We start from the raw sequence: 24,154 nt of genomic DNA, 5'->3' as shown, positions 1-24,154 counted from the left end.
AACTAGGATGACAAGGTCTTAAAAATATTTATTTATCACATCTTCTTATAGACAGTTTTCCGCAGATACATAAAACAATAAATTATAAGATTAATTCTGGTTTTGTTAGTCATCAGGGGCTGAAGGCCTTGTCTAACAAAACTGGTATTGATTTTATGATTTTTATTTTCATAGTCCTGAAAAATTTTCAGTAATACGATGCTATGCATGATTTTCAGTATAGCTATTAAACGGTTCTAATCCAGAGGATATTAATTCAGTTTTTAGACAATTTTTTCACGTCAAAAAATACATGTAATTGTGCAGTGTACAACATGATGTATTGAGGTATTCTTGGTATTGAGGTACCCTAACTATAAAACGGCTTCGCTTTTCATAAATGCGAAATATTCTGAATAAAAGAAAAAAAATCTAATGATTAAATCTTATGAAAGGGATTATTTGACTTTCTTTTAACAGATTAAATTTTAATCTTTTCAAAACATGGAAATTTTCATATTAATACAGGGTGAACTCATTTTTCATGACAAATATATAGCAATTATTAAAAGAAATGTAGCCTGCACAGGGTTTTAAAACCCCTCTTACGATTCCTTATTCACACCTTAGCTTTTATGGGGGTGCAATACAGACAAAAAGGGTTGTTGTTTTATAGTCAGGAGGGAGGCTACCCGCTACACCCCCCTAGGTATCTAACTCCCTATAAAAGTCAAGCTAGCTTCCTTTGATAGGTAAATTGGATTTTTTTCACATCCCCCTTGAAATTAAGAAAGGTGTAGAGTGGTGAACACCTTAGAGGTCTTTGCCACCCCTCCTGCTGCAAGCTACTACAGGGAAAATTAAAAGCAAGTTAGACTTTAATGGTTAATCATGTATGTTGTCATATTTGCTTACTAAATAGTCACCCTGTATTTTTATTAAATGTAATACCAATGTAAAGTAATTTTGAATATCGAATTATATTTATATTTATTTCTACGCAGTTTCTTTACACAGAAATCCTTTCATTTACGTTTATGCTGTCAAATACACAAGCGACTACACTACACACGCTCACACACACATACACACACACACACTCACACACCCACCTTCGCACACACACACACACAACTCCGAAAACATTTAAATCATATTCTAAAATCATAGATTTTCTCTAATTTTATTGTATGTCAGTTTTTGAGATTTTTATATGACGGTTTGTAGCATGAATTATTAAGTTAAATCAAACATAATTGCTCGATTTTCTTGTTAATTGACGAATTTTAAAAATCCATCAAAAATTGCTCTATTCTACTTTTAAATTAAATTTTCTATACTTTATTGTTTTTTTTAACTATAATAGACGTTATTTATCAAATCCTATTATAGAGAGCTTTCCTCGGTTATTAAAATGAAAAAAAATTATACGTTTAAAACCAGTTTTGTTAGACCTGAGGGCCATACTGGAAATTTCTATCACTTAACTGCTCATGATACTAAAGGATATGATTGTATTAATTTACATTCATGGATGCTGTCATCCTTGATTTCTGTTGTAGCGGAAATAAATCTTTTTTCTCTCTAAAATTACTTTTCGGTGTGTGTATGTTTTTTTGTGTGTTTGTGTGTGTGTGTGTGTGTGTGTGTGTGTGTGTGTTTGATCCTGTGTTTCTTTATTAGTAGCAAAGATACTCTTTGATTGCCGATGTATGTTCGTCCACAAAAAAATATTAAGCCAACAGGAGTTTCATCAATTGTTTATGAAACTTGATGAAATTGGCGTTTGGACTGATTAAAAAAATTTTCTGCTGATATTTGAGTTACCTCAAATTTTAATCAATTTACAGAGAGTAACATATATTCTATTATATAAAGCAGTAAGCTTTTTTTGTCTGTAGCGAAGGATCTCCCTAACCGCTGAACCGATATGGTTCTCCTTTATTGTGAAACTTCTTACAGGTCCTTATATGGTTTTAGGCTACTTTATTTTGGAAAATAAGTAGATGTAAGGTTTTAGGCTGTTTTCTGCCCTTCCATTTCCCATCGGATATATAAATGTTCCATATCCCTTCGAATAAAGAGCCCCTAAATGCTAGGGGCGCAGCCGCTAGTGTATCATATGGATACAATGATCCATGTTTTTTAAAGGCGCCACTTTTCTGCAATTCTTATTGGTCCGTATTGTCCGTCCGTAACATAACTTATATTGTTAATTTAGGCATGGTAGAACTGTCCTATGATTTTCAACTTTTCATATTTATAACTGAAATAGCCTGTTACAATTTGAAAAGCGTAGTGAATCTGTAAACTTTAATTAATTACAATAATTTTTATTTTTAGATTTTTTCATATAAAATTCTTTCGATACTTAGTTCTCCTATTACCAAAATCTTTGAAATTGTAATCAGACTGGAGTTAATAAGCATGGCATCTTATAATTAAGCAGAGCCAAATATCCATATCCTGCAATTAAGCTGTTTAACGATATATTGTGATAAAATTTTTGCTCATATTTTTACATTTAATTCTGTTCCTTTAATATTGAAATTGTAGTCGCCCTGTCATCCCAGTATATTTTTTCGGAGTATTTGTTGAGCTTCGCTTTTAAGGATAACTTCATCCTTGATTTTTTTTGAAAAATTGTATTTGACAGTTGCACTTTTACTATATTATTAAGATAAATACAATTATTATAGAACACAAAATCATTTTTTTTCTGCAACTATTTTGTATTAATTTTGAAAGTACAGCTTTTTGTAAAAAAGACATTCATATAATTTAATTTTAATGTGTGTGAGACTTAATACACCCTAAACAATGATATAAACACCCGCCAGGCGACACCCACCCCTATGTAAACTTTACTATTAAAAAATTTACGGCGCTTAGCACGCAATTATCCTCCTACCTCCAAAAATAAAACTACATCTTTGACATCCCAGGTGCTGCCCTGGGAAATTTTATGAGTGGTTAATGGATGACACCCTCTACATCGCCTATCTTTGAGATAAATTGAAAAAGAGAGGGGGGGGGGGCCTGGGGCTATTACTTTAGGGCAGATTAGATTAGGCTATGTTTGGTACTGAGGGGCCCTGCAAGCAGGGTATAAGCCCCATACAGTTAGTGCTCCTGCAGAGGCTAGGCCCAGGAAAATTTTATTTATTTCAATAGGCACTTTGATGGAAAGCGCTGACTGTTCTTCCTGAATTCTAAAGTACACTTACCCTTCTGACCCCAGACCTTCTACGACCACTTCGTTCACTGCGAATATGGTCCACAAAATCATTCCACGTGAAACATGAATATTTATCCATCTGGGAGTCCTGAAATATCAATATTTAATTATTGAATTTAAATCTTATTATCTATAATACAAAGTAGAACGATGTCTGTCTGTTTGTCTGTACTAAAGGATCTCGCTAGCCGCTAAACCGGACGGGTTTTCTTTTACAAAGTAGCTTCTCATAGGTCCTGGGAAGGTTTATAACTGTTTTCTTGAGGGGTGCGAACCCCCCACCCCCCAAAGAAAATAAAAATTCCCCCCCCCCCCACAAAAAAAATTCTTTTTAAAATTAAAATCAATTTTTCTTTTAAATCTAAAATTAGAGGCTAGGGGCGAAGCCGTTAGTACAATTATAAAATATATCTTTTTGTTTGGTTATTTAGATCTCGCTAACCGCTGAACCGATCAACTACTCGGTTCTAGGAAATCTTTGCGTGGGCCCACCTATGGTTGGTTTTATACTTTTTTATTTGCTAATTCAAGTATTGTGGAGATTTTAAGTTGGTATACTGTCCTAGATGCTAGGACAGAAACCGCTGGTTACTTAGTAATCTAAAAACCCAAATTTTAAACCCTTGATGAATAAGGATTTATATCATAAAAATATTTTTTAAAGCGAAGCTTTCCTATAATAGGGTCGGTCGGTCCGTCCGTCCGTCACACACGGATAGCTTTTTTATATAAATTTTCATAAATGATATGTACTTTTAATGAAGAATAAAAAAATGAATTAAAAATTAATGAAAAAACGTTCTTAGAAGCAGAAATATAAATTGATATATATTATTATTGAAACCGATTCGTAAGAAATCAAATAGAAATATAAAAATGATTTGTACTCAATGAATTTATGAATCATATAAAAATCAATTTAAGGAAAAATAAAATGATTTTTATCACCATGTTGTATACTAGTGGCTTCTCCCCTTCCGTTAGTGGCTTAAAACCATCCCGGGAGCTATGCGGAGCATCCATAAGATGAAGTATACTGTTAAACAAAAACCTTTTAGGGTAAAGATACTTTAGACAACGATAACTGGCATTGTACAATTGTACAAAGTCAAAACTAAAATATTGTTTTGCTGGTTGCTGTCGATTAAGAACTTAATTGTTAGTTCACATTTGCATATTCTAATCACCAGAATTGGCTTTTTGTCATTTATTAACGAACTTTGTCTGACAGTCCTTGATTGTTAATACATTATCCTTACTCTTAATACTTACAAGCTTTACAAAGGATAAAAATTAACTGTATAACAAGATGTGTAACCGTACCTTAAATTCTGAAGGAACGATATGACTGAGAACAGATTGTAGAGTTACTTCGCCACCAGTTTTCAGCTTTTTATCTCGATCAAACTAAACAACAAAATTTATTTCCACAAGTTACGAAAAATCGAAGGGCTCGGCATCCGCGCGTCAGCTGCCTCTAAGGATCAGAGAAACATTTACAATTTAAAAATTACCTAGAAGGGTAAACCTGACCCAAAAAGTGTTTTATAGGCATACCTATTTTTACACCGAAGTTGAGATATTTGTCATTCTTAATTTTAATTGCATTTAACCACTTATGTCACATTTCACTTATAGAAAAATCCATTTAGAAATAACGCCGTTCGTCATTCAAATAATATAAAAAATTGTCTTTTAAAAGTACATACTATATGTGGAAATATATATATTTATATGAAACATAGTTTTGCTTTTATGTCTTAACTTATGCTTTCTGTTAAATCCTCTCAGGGAGTGATTCTTTTATATGTTTAGTGCTTTTCTGTCCAACTGTTAAACGGAAAATAGGTCAGACATTTTACGGCTTCATAATTTTCAGCAAAGCTTTAATTGTAAGGTAGGTACGTCAATTCATATTATAAAACTTTTCTGTTAATCTAGATGTCTAGAAGGTTGAGAATTTTATCAAGCTTAAAGTGTACAAGGGTAAATGGAATTGATATGTGCTATACAAATTAGGAATCTGAATTTACCTCAGTAGCCACTTTTTATATTTATATTTCATTGTCTAAGCTTTGAGTTCAAGGATCAAGCTTTTCCTTGCTTAGGTATTTCTTTTTAAAAAGTTACATAATCATTTTGTTTTTCTCAATTTAGAAAAATTAGTAAATAAAAAACGAATGCAGAAAAAAAGTTCATTTAAAAACACATTAAGAAAAAAGTTTTAAGTTAAATTAGAGTAGATTTATATAAGTAAAGTAGATTACAGTGGCAATATTGAATGAAATCAAGATATTTTGCCAATTAGAAAAATAAGGGTTTAAACCAGAAAAGTAAAATTTAAAAAAAATTATGGACAGATTCTTGAAAGACCTGAAAAATGATAATCACTGAAAAACATTCTTATGTTTAAGGTATTGTAATTTCTCTTCTTCATAAAGATTATCATAAAAAGGATATTAGGTTAAGTAACATCCTTCAGATAACCAACCCTTTCTGTGCATGGTAGTGAGTTGCGCCTGTTATGGGCCAAGGCATTCCCCCCTACTCTTACTATTTATGTCGTGCACCTGACATAGCAGCAGTAGGAATCATTTTTAACGTCTTTTGTAATGACGCGATGTCAGCCCGAGATTCGAACCTATCACCTCCCCGGCGACGAGCGGATGGGCTACGTGTTGAGCCACGATCGCGGGTTTATGGTTTATTATTCTAGTGCAGAAGTTGTTGGTGGTGATTTCCCTCAAACTGTACAGCAAGAGTAAAACCCCCCTCCCCCATACTTTTTAAATATAACCTAAACTAACCTATCCAAAGGTAAAATACAAACACACGAAAACTAACCTTAAACCTTACTTAAATTTTTCTTTAAAACAAAAGGGAAGTTGCTGTGTTGTTAAATATCTATTTTTGAGGGCATTAAGGAACAGCGTGAGAATTATAATATATTTACCAATTTTAGCAGAGACCAGGGTTTTCCTTTAGCTTTTCCTCCATCTAAAAATATTATATCATATTTATTATATTGGACTAAAAAGAACAAATAATCCGTTCAAAGCCAAAAATGTTTACTTGATTAATTTCACAAAATTTATTACTCAAATAAACGGCAGCTTTTTATAAAAATATAGAAATAACGTTGATAAAAAATAATTATGTGTTTAAAGGCGAAGCTTTGATAGGTCCGTACTTCAGCAACTCTTTAATCGTTACTAGAAAGTCCGTATGTCTGGGTTAAAACATGTCGATCTTTTAAAACTTTTTGGATGTGTGTATGATAAATTATCCTATTTGTCTGATTTGTAAAATAATAATTCCTATAACAGGTACAATGTTGTAAGCGAATCATCTATATAATCAAATCCTAGAAATAGTAAATATTCCTTCAATTAGTATCCTGAATTTATGCACTTTCGATACAAATTTACATAAAATTATGCTTCGACTAATAAATTTACATTCTGCTCATTAAGTTCTGACAATCTACAAGTGTTCCATATTATATACTAACTAGCGACTTCGCCCCTAGTCTCAAGTTTTAAATTTTAAAAATAATTAAGGGTGTTTTTTTTTGGGAGGGGGGGGGGTATTATGTGTCCCATCCACCAAGAAAATAGCCTAAAACCACCACAGGACCAATAGGTATATTCCCTGAAGAAAAGAATTCAATCGGTTCAGTCGTTACCGAGATCTTAAGGGAAGGACGTACTAACAGACAGACACAAATCAAGCTACTTTGTATTATAGATAAAAATATATGTTTAAAAATTAAGGGGATATTTTTTTTTACAGTGTTTGATAGATTTCATGTCTATAAAGTGTAGCATGATTATTAGTAATTATATATCCCAACTATTAGAAATGATTATTTCATATATTTTGTATGGATTTACTTTACATTCGTAAAATCCCCCAGCTTCATGTGATGTATTAGGATTAGGATAAGAATATTTAGTAAAGAATCTACTCTTTAACTTGCAATGTCTGTCCGTATGTCAATAAATAAATATTTCTTGATTAGATTCTCATGACTAAAGAGTTTTATAATTCTCGCTGTTCGTCCGTCTGTAACTCATTTCATCAAAATTCTATGAGTAAATAATTTAACTGCTATATGATAGAATCTTTCTAGCATCTACTCTTTTATAACTTCATCTGTTATTCTGTTATTCTTTTAAGTTAAAAGGTCTATGTGATCTACTCAGCTGGTTTTTTTTTAACATTTTCTACAATATACGAGACGCTTCGCTCTTTATAATTATTTTCATTCTTGTTTAAGCTTATTACAGGAAAATTAATAAAAAATGTGTAAGATGTAAGACTCTTACTAAGCAGCAAATTGTAATTGCTGCATTACATAGGGACATTTTCATCCTTGCAGGAAAAAATTTAATTTAATTTCAATGCGAGTATTTGAATTTATTGACAGATTTATGTAAATATTAAACTGTTGGATATTTTCTTTACAGAGTCGCAGTGTATTTTTGTTATTTCAATATCAATATTTGTATAGCACGGGATATGTAGGTGGTATAGGGATATTTGTTAGTAGCGTAGCTACTCTATATTTAGGGGTTTGCTGACAGATTGTATAACCAATAGACAGTCAACTACAGTTAAGAAAACAAAGTAGACTTTAATCAAATGGCCTCAATTACAATATTTATAAATAAATTATTCACAAAATGTATTTTTTATGTGCTAGTCAAATACATAAATTTTCTTGTTTGATTTGAATATGAACTGTTTATTTGTTTGTCTTATATTTAGGGTAAAAAGTACATTTTAATATCTATTTTACATTAAAGGTTAAGTCGTGATTAGTATGAAACTGATGAAATATTAAAAAAATACCCAGTTAATTTTTTTATGTTGTTATTATGTCAACATAGTAACAAACAGTCATTGTGCCATTATCGAAAAATTGGTATATTTGTATAGGAATCAAGTTGAATTTAAAATTTAAAACAGTATATAAACAGGGATGTCAAAGCTTTTTTTAGAGGGTAAAATTTGGGGTTTCGAGTGTTTGAGGGGGATAATCTAATCAGTGGCGTGCGAACCGAAGGGGGCATTTGGGGCAATCGCCCCCCCCCTAGCGACCAAAACGCCCCCCCCCTGCCCCCCCCCTAGCCACCGCCCCTCCTGCCCCCCCCCACATGTTGAAAAATGCCCCATTTTGCCCCCCCCCTGTTCAATAAAAATGCCCCTTTTTGCCCCCCCCTGTTCAATAAAAATGCCCCTTTTTGCCCCCCCCTGTTCAATAAAAATGCCCCTTTTTGCCCCCTACCCTACAAAAAGCAAAACTATCCCAGTTTCAAAAAAAAAGATCAAGAAATACTCCAAAAAAATCCAAACAGACAGTTACTATTCATTTAGCCTTACCAAATTTTTTAATTAGTGTAGAAATTAGGTTATAATCTTTTTTCACTGAACATAACAAACCAGGTAATAGGAAGTATTTTATTTTGTATAATATAAACTTTTTTACCAAAAAAATTTTATACATCCCCAATGATGAAACACAAAATCACAAACCCTTATTTAGATTACAATTAGTGGATGAAATGTATGGAAACTCGACTTTATTAACCAACCAATCAAAATTCCGCAAATTTTTTTTACCCCCCCCCAAAATTTTTAATTTAAATTTCATTAAATATATAGTATTAAAAATGCGCGCGAAGGGCGCAAAATTTTTTTTTATTAGAGATTTTTTATTTTGGGGGGGGGGGGTATTTACCCCCACAAAATTGTTTGGGGGGGGTAAATACCCCCTCCTAAATGGTTAGGGGGGGCCTACGGCACCCCCAGGGTAGGGGTAAATTATAAATGGGAGGGGTAAAATGAAAAAAATTTTGGGGTTGCCTACGGCACCCCCAAAATCGTTTGGGGGGGGGGGGGTAATCGCCCCATTACCCCCCCCTTGGACTATGTTAACATTCCAATCATTATGGAGTATAATTAACTATTAAAAATTCATGGAGGTTGGACTGCTTTTCAGGAAGTTTTTGGCTATTTTTGTATCTTTTAAATTTCAGGTACAGTCCCTTTTGTGACATTGCCTCTTAAACTGTTTTTAACCTATTTTTGAATGGGGGGTCAAAAATATACTAGGACACCTATAGAATCAGACTGCAGAGCCCAAATTTGAATTAAGTCCCCAATAAACTTTTGTTGGGGGATTTAAAAATTAATTTTTAGTGTTGCTGTAATCATTTTGACCAAAGCAAAAGCTCTTTTTTTTACTTCGAGTAATATTGTGGCTTACAGAACATTTTTATATAATTCACTTTATATTGATACAATAAAAAAAACATTACTCTGTTCATTGGAAATAATTTTTTTTCCAAAACAATTAATTTCATTGAAAAATCTAACATTTACAATAAAACAAATAATTCTGAAATCTAACCAATAAGAAGTCTTGTTTTATTTCAATTCCTAACAATTCAAAAAAAGAGTGTTTTCACAAAGTGACTTATTTCCAATGTAGTTAAATAATTTTTATTTAATTAAAATGAAAAGAATGAAAACCATACACATAAAAGATACATTCTTTTTAAAATTATTTTAAAAAATAAGTTTGAATAATCTTATTTTATAACGCATTTGTATATGTGACAAAAATAAATTTGTTGTATTGCATAAACATTTGTTGTCATTTAACCCTTTACAGCCATTTTTTATGTTTTTAAAATAAGTGAGAGAACACAAACATGTTAATGTTAATTCGTTGATATATTATAAAGAATTACCTTTTTGATGAATTTTTATAGTAAAATCATAAGGCCTAATTTTACTCTATACCAGAATACAATATTTATGAAGCAAAACACTCTAAAAGCTACGAATTTTACCCAAATAAAAAAAACCTTTTGCTTCGGTCAAAATGATCACGGCAACAGTAAAAATTAATATTTAAATCCCCCCAAAAAAGTTTATTGGGGATTTAAATCAAATTGAGGCTCTGCAGTCTGATTCTACTGGTGTCATAGTATATTTTTTATATACGTTTTAAAAATAGGTTAAAAACAGTTCAAGGTGCATTTCGTCGTATTTTCACAGTAGCTTTTCACCTATTTATAGCTCCTGCGGGGCCAATTGCCTAACCCTGCAGGGAAATCACCTGACCTAACTTAACCTAGAATAACCTTTTAAAAGCTACTATGAAAATACGACGAAATGCCCCTTAAGAGGCGTTGCCACAAAAGAGACTATACCCTATATTTCTAAGAGATTTTTATATCTGTAGATGAAAGGACAAGTAATTTTTTTGTGGATTATAATATTATAATTTAAAAAAATAAAATTTCTCGCTGATTCGAGCATCCAGTATGTAATTTACTTTGACTGTCATCACACAACATACAGGAAAAAGGATTTGTGACTTTTTCTACCTAAAATATATATTTACTAGCGGCTTCGCCCCTAGCCTCTAGGGGCTTTGCCCCAAGAGGTTTGATGAAACTAATTTTTTGTAATTTAGATTTTAAAAAATAAATCTTAAAAAAAAAATTTCTCTTGGGGGGGGGTATTTTTTTTTTTACAGGGGTGGGGGTTAGTTGTCCCTGCTATTAAGTTTTAAAAAGAAAAAAAAATATTTTTGGGGGAGGGATATTTAAATTTTTTTGGGGGGGTTAGGGGTGTCCCCCCCCCCCCCCCAAGAAAATAGTTATAAACCTTCCCGGGACCTAAGAGAAGCTACCCTGTAAAGGAGAACCCGATCGGTTCAGCGGTTAGCGAGATCCTTCGCTACAAACAAACAAACAGACATCGTTCTACTTTGTATTATAGATTTCAACAGATGCTCTTTAAATTTACTTGTCTGTATTCTTATTCATGATTTTTTGTGCTTTGCTACTTAAAGATGTTGTCATACAATAAATAAATATTTAAAATCAGTTTTACATATTAGGTTAATTTTTGGTAAATTATTTCCAAAATGAGTGTTTTTATCTCCCCCCCCCCCCAAAATTTTTTCAATGAGGTTATTCATCCTTCCTGCTGAGATTTTATAACATCCCCTTCCACCCATAAAAAATGTTTTGTGGTGGGGGGGGGGGGAAGGTTAAATTATCTTCTGTACTTTTTTTTTCAAAGATGCTTTCTAGCTCCCTTTCCTTCGGTCATTGCAGGGTGGGGAGAAGGGATGGGGGAGAAGAGATGGGGGGGGGGGGAAAGATGTGGGATATAAATGGGAAAAAGGGATGGGGAAGAAGGGATAAGAACTAGAAGGTCCATAATCAAATAATCCCACCCCTTAAAACGCCCTTATTTAAAATTAGTATATATAATCAAAATGCCCCCCCTTAAAGCAAAGTGCCCCCCCGGGGCACTTTGATTTAGGGGGGGGGCAAAATTTTACAAAATCTTCAAAATGCCTCCCCCTAGACAAAGTGCTTCGCACGCCACTGAATCTAATATTTTCAATTTACAATTTTTGAGTGGGGGATAAGGTGTTTTAAATTTCAAATTTGGAAGTCTATGTTTATGGATAATTATAGAGTAGCTTTGCTTCATGATTTTATCTTTACCTGCGTCTGATATTAAGCTTTGGGTAGAACCATCAATTTCTAAATAAAATTTTAATTATAAACAGTTTGACTTTGCAATAGCGTTTGATATTTTAATTCATTTTGTTTTAAGTCCGTACAAATGTTCAAATTGAAAAAAAAACAGGATTTATTTTTAATATAGTAAGTTTGAAGTGAATTAGCTGCATACAAACCTCATAAAATTTCAGTATATCTTTTTTTAAAAAAGTTAAGTGTCAATACATACTTAAAAACTGAATATTGCAAATAAATAAGATAGTCTGGTCCTTACTAAATCAATACGAAATTTATTTTATCACCAAGCTATTTCCAGATAGTTTTCAAGAGCCGCTTGAGTAAAATTATCCTTTATTATAAATCATTCAAAAATAAAATAATAGTTATTTATCGCATTTTCCTAATATTGGGCATGCTGAAATTACTATTCCAAATATTCTGTCAATGTTTGATTACATGGCAAAACTTGAAATTTTGCTCAACCCTTCAGGGACGAAGAAGGTTGAAATTAAAACTTTCTTATTTGACAGAATAATTTGGAAACCCATTCGATCCCGTCCTTATGAGAATTTTAAGCGAAAATTTTGAATTTTAGTAAAAAAATTTATACTGCAATTGCTATATCAACTTTTGAAATAGGAAAAAATAATCTAAATATCTGTATGTACGATTATCTATCTATGTTACCTCCATAACCGCCAGCTTTATGTGTCAAAGCTCTAGAGTACACAAGTAGATCACCAGGACATATCTAGCAATAGAAAATTAAAATCATTTATTTAAAAATACTATTTTTTTATAATTTTATTTGAACCTATAAAAATTATTTACATGTCCTAGAAATATGTTTGGATTTTACTTTAATATCTATAAAATTTCATAGATGCAGAAGATATGGCATTCTCATAATATTTAAATTAATTTATCAAAAACGGTTCTTTATGTCTTTTCTCTCCAATATTTTAGAAGATTTTCTCCTGACAGTGAATTTGAACATTATTTAAAAATTAATCAATGTTTCTGGAAATTAAAATTTGTATTGCACAAAAGAGTATGAATGAAAATTTACTGCAAATCCAAATATGCGAGGGAAAAGGTCGCTAGAAATAACAAAATATATTGACCTGCATTGGTGGAATAACCACAACAGAAGACGACCTTTCTTTTTCATGTTGCCTAAATAAAATTTTTAAATTATTACTTACTATTATTAGAATTTAATTGAGGGTTTGAACATAAAAATATAAATGTATAATAAAATTATTTTATTTAGGTTATAATTGATTAAGATATCTAACTATTTACTTTTTAACCTAGATAAATCTTAAATATTATAATTTTTTTTATTTTGTAATATTCATTAAAACTATCTTTAGATCTATCATTATGAAAGTCATTTATGATCTTTTTTATATAAATTATATTCTTATTTTCTACGCATATTCATTTTATGTGTCTATAAATCATTATTTTGTTTCTGTCAGTTATGTTATTCTATACCTTGTATATGAGCGAAAACTTTTTATATTTTTTAGATGCTGTACGTATTGGTTGTTTTGGCGTGTGACGTCATACCCCCATCTCTTTTCTAGGGGGTTTCTTTCCTCCTTCCCTTTTCTTTCCCCTCACTTGTGACGTAAATAAACAGCCCCGTCAAATCAATTTAAAAATTGTCCCCATTTTTTGCACCAATACGTACAGCATCTCATAATATAGTAAAGAAGTTGTATCAACTTTTTTTTTTATAGCTAGCCGGTCCTTTTAGTAAGTAGTAGATGTAAAATTTTTCATAGAATTCAGATATGCAATCGGTTTTTTTTGTAGACCTCTTATTTTTTAAGTAATTTAAGTTTAAAAAAAAAAAAATTAAGTCGATTTTAAGGTACTAAAATGCAACAAAAAAAAGAAAGAAAATGGCCATTATGAACAAAAATAGTAAGATCTTTAATTTGACACCTTACTTTTTCAATTCTGTCAGGTAATTATTGAAAAAATCGATTTTTTTAAACCCACGAGAATAAAAACTTTGAACTCAATTTTATCATTTCACAAGTAAAAAAATATGTGTTCATATATACCTTTAGAATCAGAAAAATATTACGAATCCATTGTAAGCAAAATTGAAAAAAAAAGTTTACAATATAGTATATAAACTACAATAAAAGGAATTATATGAAAATATCATATTATATTGTACAGGCAACGTCTTAACTTTTGAATTGGGTATAAAAATGGGAAGGGGGTATAGAGGGGGTAAAGAGGGGGTAAAAAAGGTAAGACGATAGTGTTGCCAGAACAAAAAATACAATTGGCCATTTTTATATTTTTTTATTTTTTTACTTTTTTTCAATTTTGCTTACAATGGATTCGTAATATTTTTCTGATTCTAAAGGTATATATGAACCCATGTTTTTTATGTCTGTTTGAGAAAATATTTAGGTCAAAAGTTTTTATTAAACCGAGGTTAAAAAAATAGATTTTTTCAATAATTACTCAACAGAATTTTAAAAGTAAGGTGTCAAATTAAAGATCTTACTATTTTTGTTCTTACTGGCCATTTTCTTCTTTTATTTTGTTGTGTTTTAGTACCTTAAAACCGACTTAATTATTTTTTTAAAAAACTTAAATTACTTAAAAAATAAGAGGTCTACAAAAAAACCGATTGCATATCTGAATTCTATGAAAAATTTTACATCTACTACTTACTAAAAGAACCGGCTAGCCATAAAAAAAAAGTTGATACACCTTCTTTAAAAAAACTCTGTTTTAAAAGAATTCGATTGTGGCGACACTTCCTTTGTGTGTTCAAACATTAAAACTAAAATTCTAATCATATTAACCCTTTGGCGATAGTAAGTAAAAAAAAATATAATTGAAAAAATCTTTTTAAAATCATTTAAATTATTAAATATTTACTTCTTTCTTTCAGATAGTAATGGCGGGGGAGGAAAATTGATTTATTGAGAAATAGATATGTACTTATAGAAAACTAGCCAATAGCGAGATAGTTATATCGAGCCAACTCTAGTATCTATAATATAACCTTTCTCTAATATCTATTTTGGTGGTTCCCCTGAAAGTGTCTAGTCGGGCACAGACCCCCTCGTCAGCTATTTTGAAAAATTATAAAAAATAGAAAGGGGTTGTTTTCATGAATTGGTTTTCTGTAGGTCATGTTGTATTTTAAATTTCAATAAGGAAGGGGGTTTTTTGCTAGCTAACCACATTGAGGGAAAGCACCTATATTTCTATCTATCAATACAAAGTAGCTTGATGTCAGTCCGTCTGTCTGTCTGTCCGTCTGTCCCTTAGGATCTCGGTAACCACTGAACCGATCGGATTCTACTCTTCAGGGTATATACCTATTGGTCTTGTGGTGGTTTTAAGCTATTTTCTTATTCTTTTACGAATATCGCCTTAATTATTTTTTTTAAATCACCTCTTGGAACAAAGCCCATAGAGGCTTGGGGCGAAGCCGCTAGTCTATTTATACAATACTTACAGACTGACAGAGCTTCCTGAACCAGAGCAACCTAAAAACATTTATATGTCAATGAAATATTTTATTAGAATAATTATTTATCGTATTGTTTTATAGAGAAAGAAGATGATAAAATTAAGATACTTTAAGATAATTAAATAAACTGTAAATAAAACCATTCAAAATCCCAAAACCTTTTAAGCTGAAGATATTCTACATTATGACATGGGGACGTAGGGACATACATTAATTAATTGTAGAGTGGTTGCGCTACTAAAAATCATTCTAACAGAAAATATGTTTTTAATTATATTAGATTTTATACAGTTTACATTTAATAAATGACATTTATGATTATCAATTTTTCGTGACAGTGATTTAACATTTTTATAATTATACGTTCGTTGGTCTGTAATGCATTTAGGATGTATGTATTGTTTACCTGCTTCCAGCATTTTAGGGGGTACCAGCGCCCCCCTGCGGTTGGTAAGTTTGGTCCCCATCACATCATCTCCCTCGCCTTCTGTCTCACACTTAATGATAATCATTATTTAATCATAATGTTTTGTTTTTATGAATGTTAGTGTAAGATGATTAAATCTGTACATCAGCTGCGCGCCTTTGTATTCGAAGAGGTAGGATTGGCAGAAAAATAGCCTTAAACATTCCCAAAACTTAAATATAAAATAAATATCCTGGGACCTACGTAAAGCTACAAGAGAATTCAATCGCAGTAGTTTACGAAATCTTAAGCTACAGACAAAAAAAAACTTTATATAGCAGATTGCCCTAATAGTCCCTATATACTTTTAAAAGTTTAAATCTAAAATTCAATCAAACAGATCATAATTATTGATTGTTTTAAATGTTATTATTGCTGCACTGCTTATAAAAATTGCCATCCTTGTGTTTTCGTACTTTTGCCACAAAAAAAAAACTATTGTGTTGCTATACAAGTAAAAATAACTTTATCTAAATAAATTTAAAAGTTTTTTTTTGTAAGTAGAGAGTATAAAGTAAGAAGTTATTTCAAAGGGATGTCATCCGTTACTTTGCTGCCAAAATACTGATTTATTTTAATTGGGGTTGTGTCCTTTTAAGACATAGGCCGCGTTATAATTTGTTCCTCCCCATAAGGTCAAATATCCTTAGAGATAAGGAATGAAAAATGCCTCGGACAAAATTAATTATTTCAACTTTATGACCTATACTAGATTTTTTCTTAGGCGAAGCTTCTAAAGTCTAAGAATGGCGAATTTTGAATAATATAATCTAAATAAATCTGATCGTATTCAAGCTGCAGAGCTCTGCGGCTTATTTGGCTGCCGAACCTTGCTGATTTGGCAGCTATTTAGTGAAACAAGTTTGTCCCACCACGTACAGTGTACACAGAGAGTAAAAACTTTTTAATAAATTTTTTCAACAAAATCTCTTTATACTCAAGTTGACCATTTTTGTTCCCTTAAAAAGTCAAAAACACATACTCCTTTTTTTGTTTCTTTTTGAGTTTAGGAAAATAAGGATAAGGAGAAGCCTGACTTTAGTGCAATTGTTTCCGGCAAGGGTTAGGCAAGAAATAGCTTTATTTAAAATATATTTAATCCTTTCCCCTAACCTTTTCTCCTAATGAGAAGCCTTATATCCGAAAAGAATGATTTCAAAAAGGGCAAAATAATTATGCTAGATAATTTTTATTTTCTACACCAAAAAAAATTTGGTGAAAATTGGTTTTAATGGAGGGCCGGTGGTCGATTTATAGATTGTGGGAATTTACCATTTTTCTTTCGAAAGTATTACAACCAAAATGGTTTTCATTTTTTCTTTAACAGACTTACTTTCATTTTACTTTGCAACACCTGCATAAATTATTTTACAATTTTTTTTGAATTTAGCAGCTTATTGTATGTATAATAAACAGTTTTTCTTTAAGCAGTTGAAAAGCCAGTAAGTAGTAACGAAAATTGATGTAAACAAGAAAAAAACACTGATATATTTGAGACTGTATTTTACTTTGTTGTACTTTATTCCTTTCTAGAGGTAAATGTCAACATTCAATCTGTCTGTATCTGCCTGGACTAATATAAAGTTCCTTTTCAATGAAGGTTCTCATACTTTAGAATAAATTCTTATCTATTTTTGAGAAGGTTACTTTAGCCATGGCAAGAGAAATCATCCCTCAAAGAAATTCCCCCTCACTATCTTCCCCCTCCCCTCTCAATCTAATTTTATTAGTTCTTTTTTGCATAAAATTTTATTTTGATATTTAATATTAATATTAATAGAAAAGTTTATACTGTTTTCGCCTATTATGTTGTTAGTTTATTATCAATGTTCTTTTTCTAAAATAATTTTTACCTCTGTTGTCCCGCCATCCGTTTCTTCATCTTCTGCTGTGGGAATATTCGGGGAGGGTAAACTCATATATGCTGGTCTGGCAACCCTGAAATATTAAACTCATATATGCTGGTCTGGCAACCCTGAAATATTATACTCATATATGCTGGTCTGGCAACCCTGAAATATTATACTCATATATGCTGGTCTAGCAACCCTGAAATATTATACTCATATATGCTGGTCTGGCAACCCTGAAATATTATACTCATATATGCTGGTCTGGCAACCATGAAATATTATACTCATATATGCTGGTCTGGCAACCCTGAAATATTATACTCATATATGCTGGTCTGGCAACCCTGAAATATTATACTCATATATGCTGGTCTGGCAACCCTGAAATATTATACTCATATATGCTGGTCTGGCAACCCTGAAATATTATACTCATATATGCTGGTCTGGCAACCCTGAAATAATTTACTCATATATGCTGGTCTGGCAACCCTGAAATATTATACTCATATATGCTGGTCTGGCAACCCTGAAATATTTTACTCATTTATGCTGGTCTGGCAACCCTGAAATATTATACTCATATATGCTAGTTTGGCAACCCTAAAATATTATACTCATATATGCTGGTCTGGCAACCCTGGAATATTATACTCATATATGCTGGTCTAACAACCATGAAATATTATACTCATATATGCTGGTCTGGCAATCCTGAAATATTATACTCATATATGATGGTCTAACAACCATGAAATATTATATTCATATATGCTAGTCTGGCAACCCTGAAATATTATACTCATATATGCTGGTCTGGCAACCCTGAAATATTATACTCATTTATGCTGGTCTGGCAACCCTGAAATATTATACTCATATATGCTAGTTTGGCAACCCTAAAATATTATACTCATATATGCTGGTCTGGCAACTCTGGAATATTATACTCATATATGCTGGTCTAACAACCATGAAATATTATACTCATATATGCTGGTCTGGCAACCCTGAAACATTATACTCATATATGCTGGTCTGGCAACCCTGAAATATTATACTCATTAATGCTGGTCTGGCAACCCAGAAATATTATACTCATATATGCTGGTCTGGCAACCCTGAAATATCATACTCATATATGCTGGTCTGGCAACTCTGAAATATTATACTCATATATGCTGGTCTGGCAACCCTAAAATATTATACTCATATGCTGGTCTGGCAACCCTGAAATATTATACTCATATATGCTGGTCTGGCAACCCTGAAATATTATACTCATATATGCTTGTCTGGCAACTAATAACTGAAGATATTAAAAATGGTTCCTACTGCTGCTATGTAATGTGAGCGACATAAATAGTTAGAGTAGTAGGAATGCCTTGGTCCATAAACAGGCGCAACTTTTTATATGCACAGTTAGGACTCCTCAGACAAAGGTCGTGCAATCAAAGGGTTACTTAACCTAATATCCACAAGAGGTATTAGAGTATTGCATCCCATAACATGTGGATCATGCCCTAAAGTTCTCTAGATAATCACGAATATATTAAGGTGGAGGAAAATAGCCTAGAACCAACCCAAAACTTAAATCTAAAGGTAAATTTTCCACGACGTAAGTGAAGTTTTCCTGCTATGAAAAACTCAATCGGTTCAGTTGTTCTAAAAAACCTACTATCCTATTATATAAAGTAGTAAGCGTTTTTTGTTTGTCCCGAAGGATCTCGCTAACCGCTGAACCGATATTGTTCTCCTTTACAGTGAAGCTTCTTATAGGTCCTGGGAAGGTTTTAAACTATTTTGGGGAGGGTGTATTTCACCCCCCTCCCCCCAAAAAACTATTGTTTTTACTCTTTTGCAACTCAAATTTAAAATGGGATGAGATCGACTTTTCCCCATCTTACCTTAAGTGCCCCTAGAGGCGTCTAGGGGCGTAGCCACTAGTTTTTTATAATACGATAAAAAATTTAAGGCTATTATAATTTTATGGAAATGCTTTTTTGGTTTATTTGATTAAAGTATCTAATACTATTTGATTTGCTTTAAATGACAAACGCACATCTTATGCAACTAAAAAGTACTAAAATTCCTTGAAATGATGCTATAATGGAAAGCTATTATATTGATGCCCTTACAAAATTAAACAATTACTCAAAATAAATAAAAAATCACTTTGACGTGCAATGTAGCAAGAACGCTTGAATCCAAAATAAAAAAAACCGATGCATTTGTACACTTTAATTCATTTAAACAAAATGCATATCTTAAAACTATGAACTAAACTCTATAATAATTTTCTGAATCAGATGGCTTTTTTTTTAAATGTTAGGGTTTTGGCATTTTGAAAAATAAGTTTAACCTTTAAAGTAAGTTCCTCTATTTCAAGTAATTTTTAAAATAGATAAACATATAAAGTTTATTTTAGTAAAAAAAATTGCCCTATTGTCTGTTTTTGTAAAAGACTAAATTCTTTGTTAAAATGATAAAATGGATATATTATTACTTGGATCTTACAGAAGATTTTCATGTTCCTGATAAAGTGAAACACGTAGCGGGATAAAATAAAGATTCCTCCCTTCCACCCCCTTTATCATATTCCCTCCCTTCGTACTAGATGAATGAATTGACCAATTAATGAGTTTCATGTTAGCAAGCTCATTTGACGACAAATTTTATAATATCCACGATTATTCTACATCCATAAATACTAAAAACTAATCTACCAAAACCAACATAATACATTAAAAAGTATAAATTTTATTTTATCAATAAAAATGTTGACACATATGACAGAATTTCTCTGGTATTGAAGCTAAAATACCATTTCACAGAAAAATTGCAGATTTCATAAAAATCCTTTTCTTTCACCAAAGTATCATCCCCCCACCCCCTAAAATTGTGTAGATATAAAATTTAATGAATCACGTCGCCTCAGCCCTGGAGAAGTGGTAATGTTTGACCTTTTATATACCCTGTTAAAACTGTCCAATTGTGACATATTGCCGTCTAAAAGGCATTAGATGGCCATAAATGAACCGATGTAAAATATACGTGGATATCATGACAGGGGAAATATTGTCGTCAATTATTAATTAGCATGAACTTATTGGTGAGTTCTTTTATCCAGGAGGAGGGGAGATGATTGGGGAAAAGGGGGTGGATGGGGGAATCGTTATATCAACCAGCTACAAGTTTGACTTTATTAAAGTACATAATAATCAGGTGTAAGACCTAAGTAATAATAAATCCATTTATAAATGACATTTAGTCGAATCAATATGACTAATGATAATAAGACTGCATAAATATTACTCGACCGATTATACGTCGACATAATGTTCAACATTCAGCAGCAATTTTTAGATCTCTTCATTGGTGCAAAACTAATCCAATAACGCTATATTATTAACACTAGCAGCTACGCACCTAGAGGCCTCTAGTTGCACTTCTTTTAAATCTATATTCTGATATGCTGTTTACAAAAAATATTGAAAAAGGCCTTTAGAATCGGCGATTAAAGAGATTCTTTCAGTACACACAGAGATCCAGTTACTTTTATATAAGGATTAGATTGTTTAAAGAGGGGGGCATATGGGTTCTCCACTGGGTGTATGAGGGGTTTGCAGCAGGTTTGACTGTTTCTGACACTTTACAACACTTAATTTCAAAATTTCATAAATATTTTTATTTACAAAAGTTGAAAGAAATATATTACCTACGTATTGAAAGTTAAATTTGTTGAACAATCTGTATATTTCATATGACAAATGATCAAAAAATAAGAATGATTACATCCACATGTAGCGAAGTTTTTTTTGTTTAGAAATGTTTAGATGTTGCTGTCAATAGAATTAAAGGGGTAGGGGAAAAAAGGGAGTTGAAAAAAAGGAATTTTAAAGGAATGAAAAATTTATTTCTCACATCGTATTATAAACAGCTTTCCGCGGATATTAAATGTACAATTATAAGATTAAAAAATACTGGTTTTAATCTTATGAGTGTAAATTTTTATATTCGTAGAAAACTGGATATAATACGATGCTAGACATAATTTTTTTCGTATGGATGAGAACCGGTTCCTATCCACCGGATTCGACTGAATACGAGAAAGGAAATTATTGCATTTTTAAAAATAAAAATTGGCCACCAATAACATTGCAGAAAAATAGATAGACAGACACAGCACTTTTGGAGTAGCTACTATGAAGGAAAAAGAAAAAAATAGTGCCTAATCTATTTAGGAAGCATCATTTCTATAGGTAAATCAATAGTCTAATCTTATCATGTCAACATTCTGCGCCAAAAAAATACAGGAAAATAAAAAAAAATTACCGAACTTCTTGTAGTAATGTAAAGTTTAATATACTAAATTGTTACAGCTTGAACATTAGGTTTAAAAGCGAAGGATCGATTCAAACGCGCCTAAATTAAGATGAACTACTTTCTGTTAAAGGCTGACAGACAGACCGCGTAGTTAATTTAAAATAAAAACTTACCCTAAAGAATTATTGGCCTCACTTTTCTCAACTAAACCTGAAATATAAAAATATATGTTAAAAACATTTTCTTTACATTACAGCTATAAATCATCGCAAGGATAAATCAATATACAACGAGAAAAATTTCTTTTGATTGCAGAATAGTTTTTTATCGCATAGTTTTATAGACAACTTTTCTAAAAAAAATATAAGATTAAAACAAGGTTTGTTAACCCAAGCTTACAAAACTGGTTTTATTTTTATGATTTTTATTCTAATATTCGTGGAAAATTGTCTGTAATAAGATGATATACATTAGTTTTTATATGGCTAAGAACCAGTTCTAACTTACTGGATATCAACCGGTTTCGAAGCTAAACTGGAAATTTTAAGTTAAAATAATACAATGCTGTCAATTCTGATTTTAATGTTTTTGTCAATTGGATTTTTTCATTGATTTTTCATTCAACAGAGAAACTAACGGAATTTAAATCGTTATTGACAAACATACACACACCTTGGACTTTTAGAGCAGCTTCGCTTTCAATGTTCAACAAAAATTTTTTGTAAATAATATATGGTTGTATGTGTTCTGTACATATAATACAATGTTGAATTGTGTTGTATACAAAAGAATGATACATAAGTCTGTTTTGGTTGCAGTTGATAAATGGGTGTAATTATATTATTAAAAGGACAATTATATCCATAAGTATCCCAACAACATAAAGTCTGATAGGTTTTTATATGTTCAATCATGTACATATTTGGCCAAAACTCTGTCAAAAATGCTTACAAAGATATGGGACAATTAATTACTTGGGCTTGTTAAGAAACTGTTTTAGTTTCTTTGGTCAAAAAAGGTCTGTTTTGTAAGTATTTTTGACAGAGTTATGGCCAAATACACGATCAAACATATAAAAAACTAACATACTTTTTTTATAAAGAACCAAAGAAAAGAACACTAATTTTTTTTTGTGTATAATTTGATGCTTAAAAAGACAGTAAGACTTTTAAACAGGGCGCTACGGCTGCTCGTCAGTCATCGGAAAGTCTCAGGGAAATCATCCTATTAAAGGTTTTTTTTAATTATGAGAAAAAATTTTTAAAGCATCTAATTGGTTTAAATTTCAGGCTTAGTCGCTGCTGACGAGCGGCTGCTGAGCACAGCTTTCAGAAACACCATATTATAGTGATTTGCTCTTTGAATGTAATGTTGTAATAAGTACTGATTTTCTTATGCGTTGGACAGTCAGACAGATATTGGTTAAAAGGTAGCCTTGCTTCTATTTTTGATATTATACATACATACATTATGTAGTTATATTTTTAATTACATTTTAATTACCCTATTCATATAAGTTGTACATGTAGTGAACTATGATACTAAAAATACACATTCTAAAAAAACATTGTAATTGTATAGAAATGATGTCACTACTAATTAACTAATCAACAATTAGTTTTAGTACAATTATGTTAAAATGGTTTTAAGTCAGAATCATACAACATAATAAATATGTTTATACCTCATCTCTTTTTAGATATACTTTCATATTAAATCAACTAAATCAAAACTTTAACTATTGGCAGTATAATTCAACTTTAAAATTTAAAGATTTTAATTTTAATCACACTGAATATGTATAATTCAATTTTAACTTCAAATTTTTAAAATATTTATTAGATTACAATCTTGAAACATTTATTTTTTTTCTTGTTATTATTTCACACAATACCTCTGGTAAATATTTTAATTCTGGAACAATCGCTATGTTCTGGATCACTGCTGGATTTACAACAAAACCTGCAAATATAACAATGCTACATCTATATATTGTCATTTTTAGCTCAACTAGAGAACATTAATTTTGTTGTAATTTGAATAGCTCATTAATAGATTTGGGTATAATTTGTAGTATTTAGCTCAACTGTATAAAACTTTATTTTTTTGCCGTCACGTGTAACTCATCTATAGAATATTGGTTTATGTTGTTGCTGATCTATAGAACATTTGTTTTTTCTTGTAAATCTTTGTTTATCTATAGAATATGGGTATAAGTTA

At 31.3% G+C, this 24,154-nt stretch overlaps 1 protein-coding gene across 10 annotated transcripts in view; it reads right to left on the bottom strand.

The window, feature by feature from the left end:
• Positions 1-24,154, bottom strand: part of LOC145314526 (uncharacterized) — a 330,684-nt gene that overhangs the window by 23,783 nt on the left and 282,747 nt on the right. For all 10 annotated transcript variants that reach the window (XM_080154459.1, XM_080154465.1, XM_080154466.1 and 7 more), the window contains exons 5-14: positions 22,108-22,144; positions 17,609-17,693; positions 15,696-15,786; positions 15,275-15,305; positions 12,897-12,948; positions 12,460-12,523; positions 11,755-11,793; positions 6,171-6,214; positions 4,541-4,624; positions 3,207-3,305 (exon numbers count right to left, since the gene is read on the bottom strand). In XM_080154459.1, coding sequence (XP_080010585.1) covers positions 3,207-3,305; positions 4,541-4,624; positions 6,171-6,214; positions 11,755-11,793; positions 12,460-12,523; positions 12,897-12,948; positions 15,275-15,305; positions 15,696-15,786; positions 17,609-17,693; positions 22,108-22,144 — 626 coding nt within the window. The remainder of the gene's footprint in view (positions 1-3,206; positions 3,306-4,540; positions 4,625-6,170; positions 6,215-11,754; positions 11,794-12,459; positions 12,524-12,896; positions 12,949-15,274; positions 15,306-15,695; positions 15,787-17,608; positions 17,694-22,107; positions 22,145-24,154) is intronic.

Source organism: Acartia tonsa, chromosome 3 (genome assembly GCF_053477335.1).
Source record: "Acartia tonsa isolate MP-2025a chromosome 3, ASM5347733v1, whole genome shotgun sequence".
Taxonomy (NCBI): Eukaryota; Metazoa; Arthropoda; class Copepoda; order Calanoida; family Acartiidae; genus Acartia; species Acartia tonsa.
Note: the sequence above shows the minus strand (reverse complement) of the source record. Positions and strands in the feature narration are given on the sequence as shown.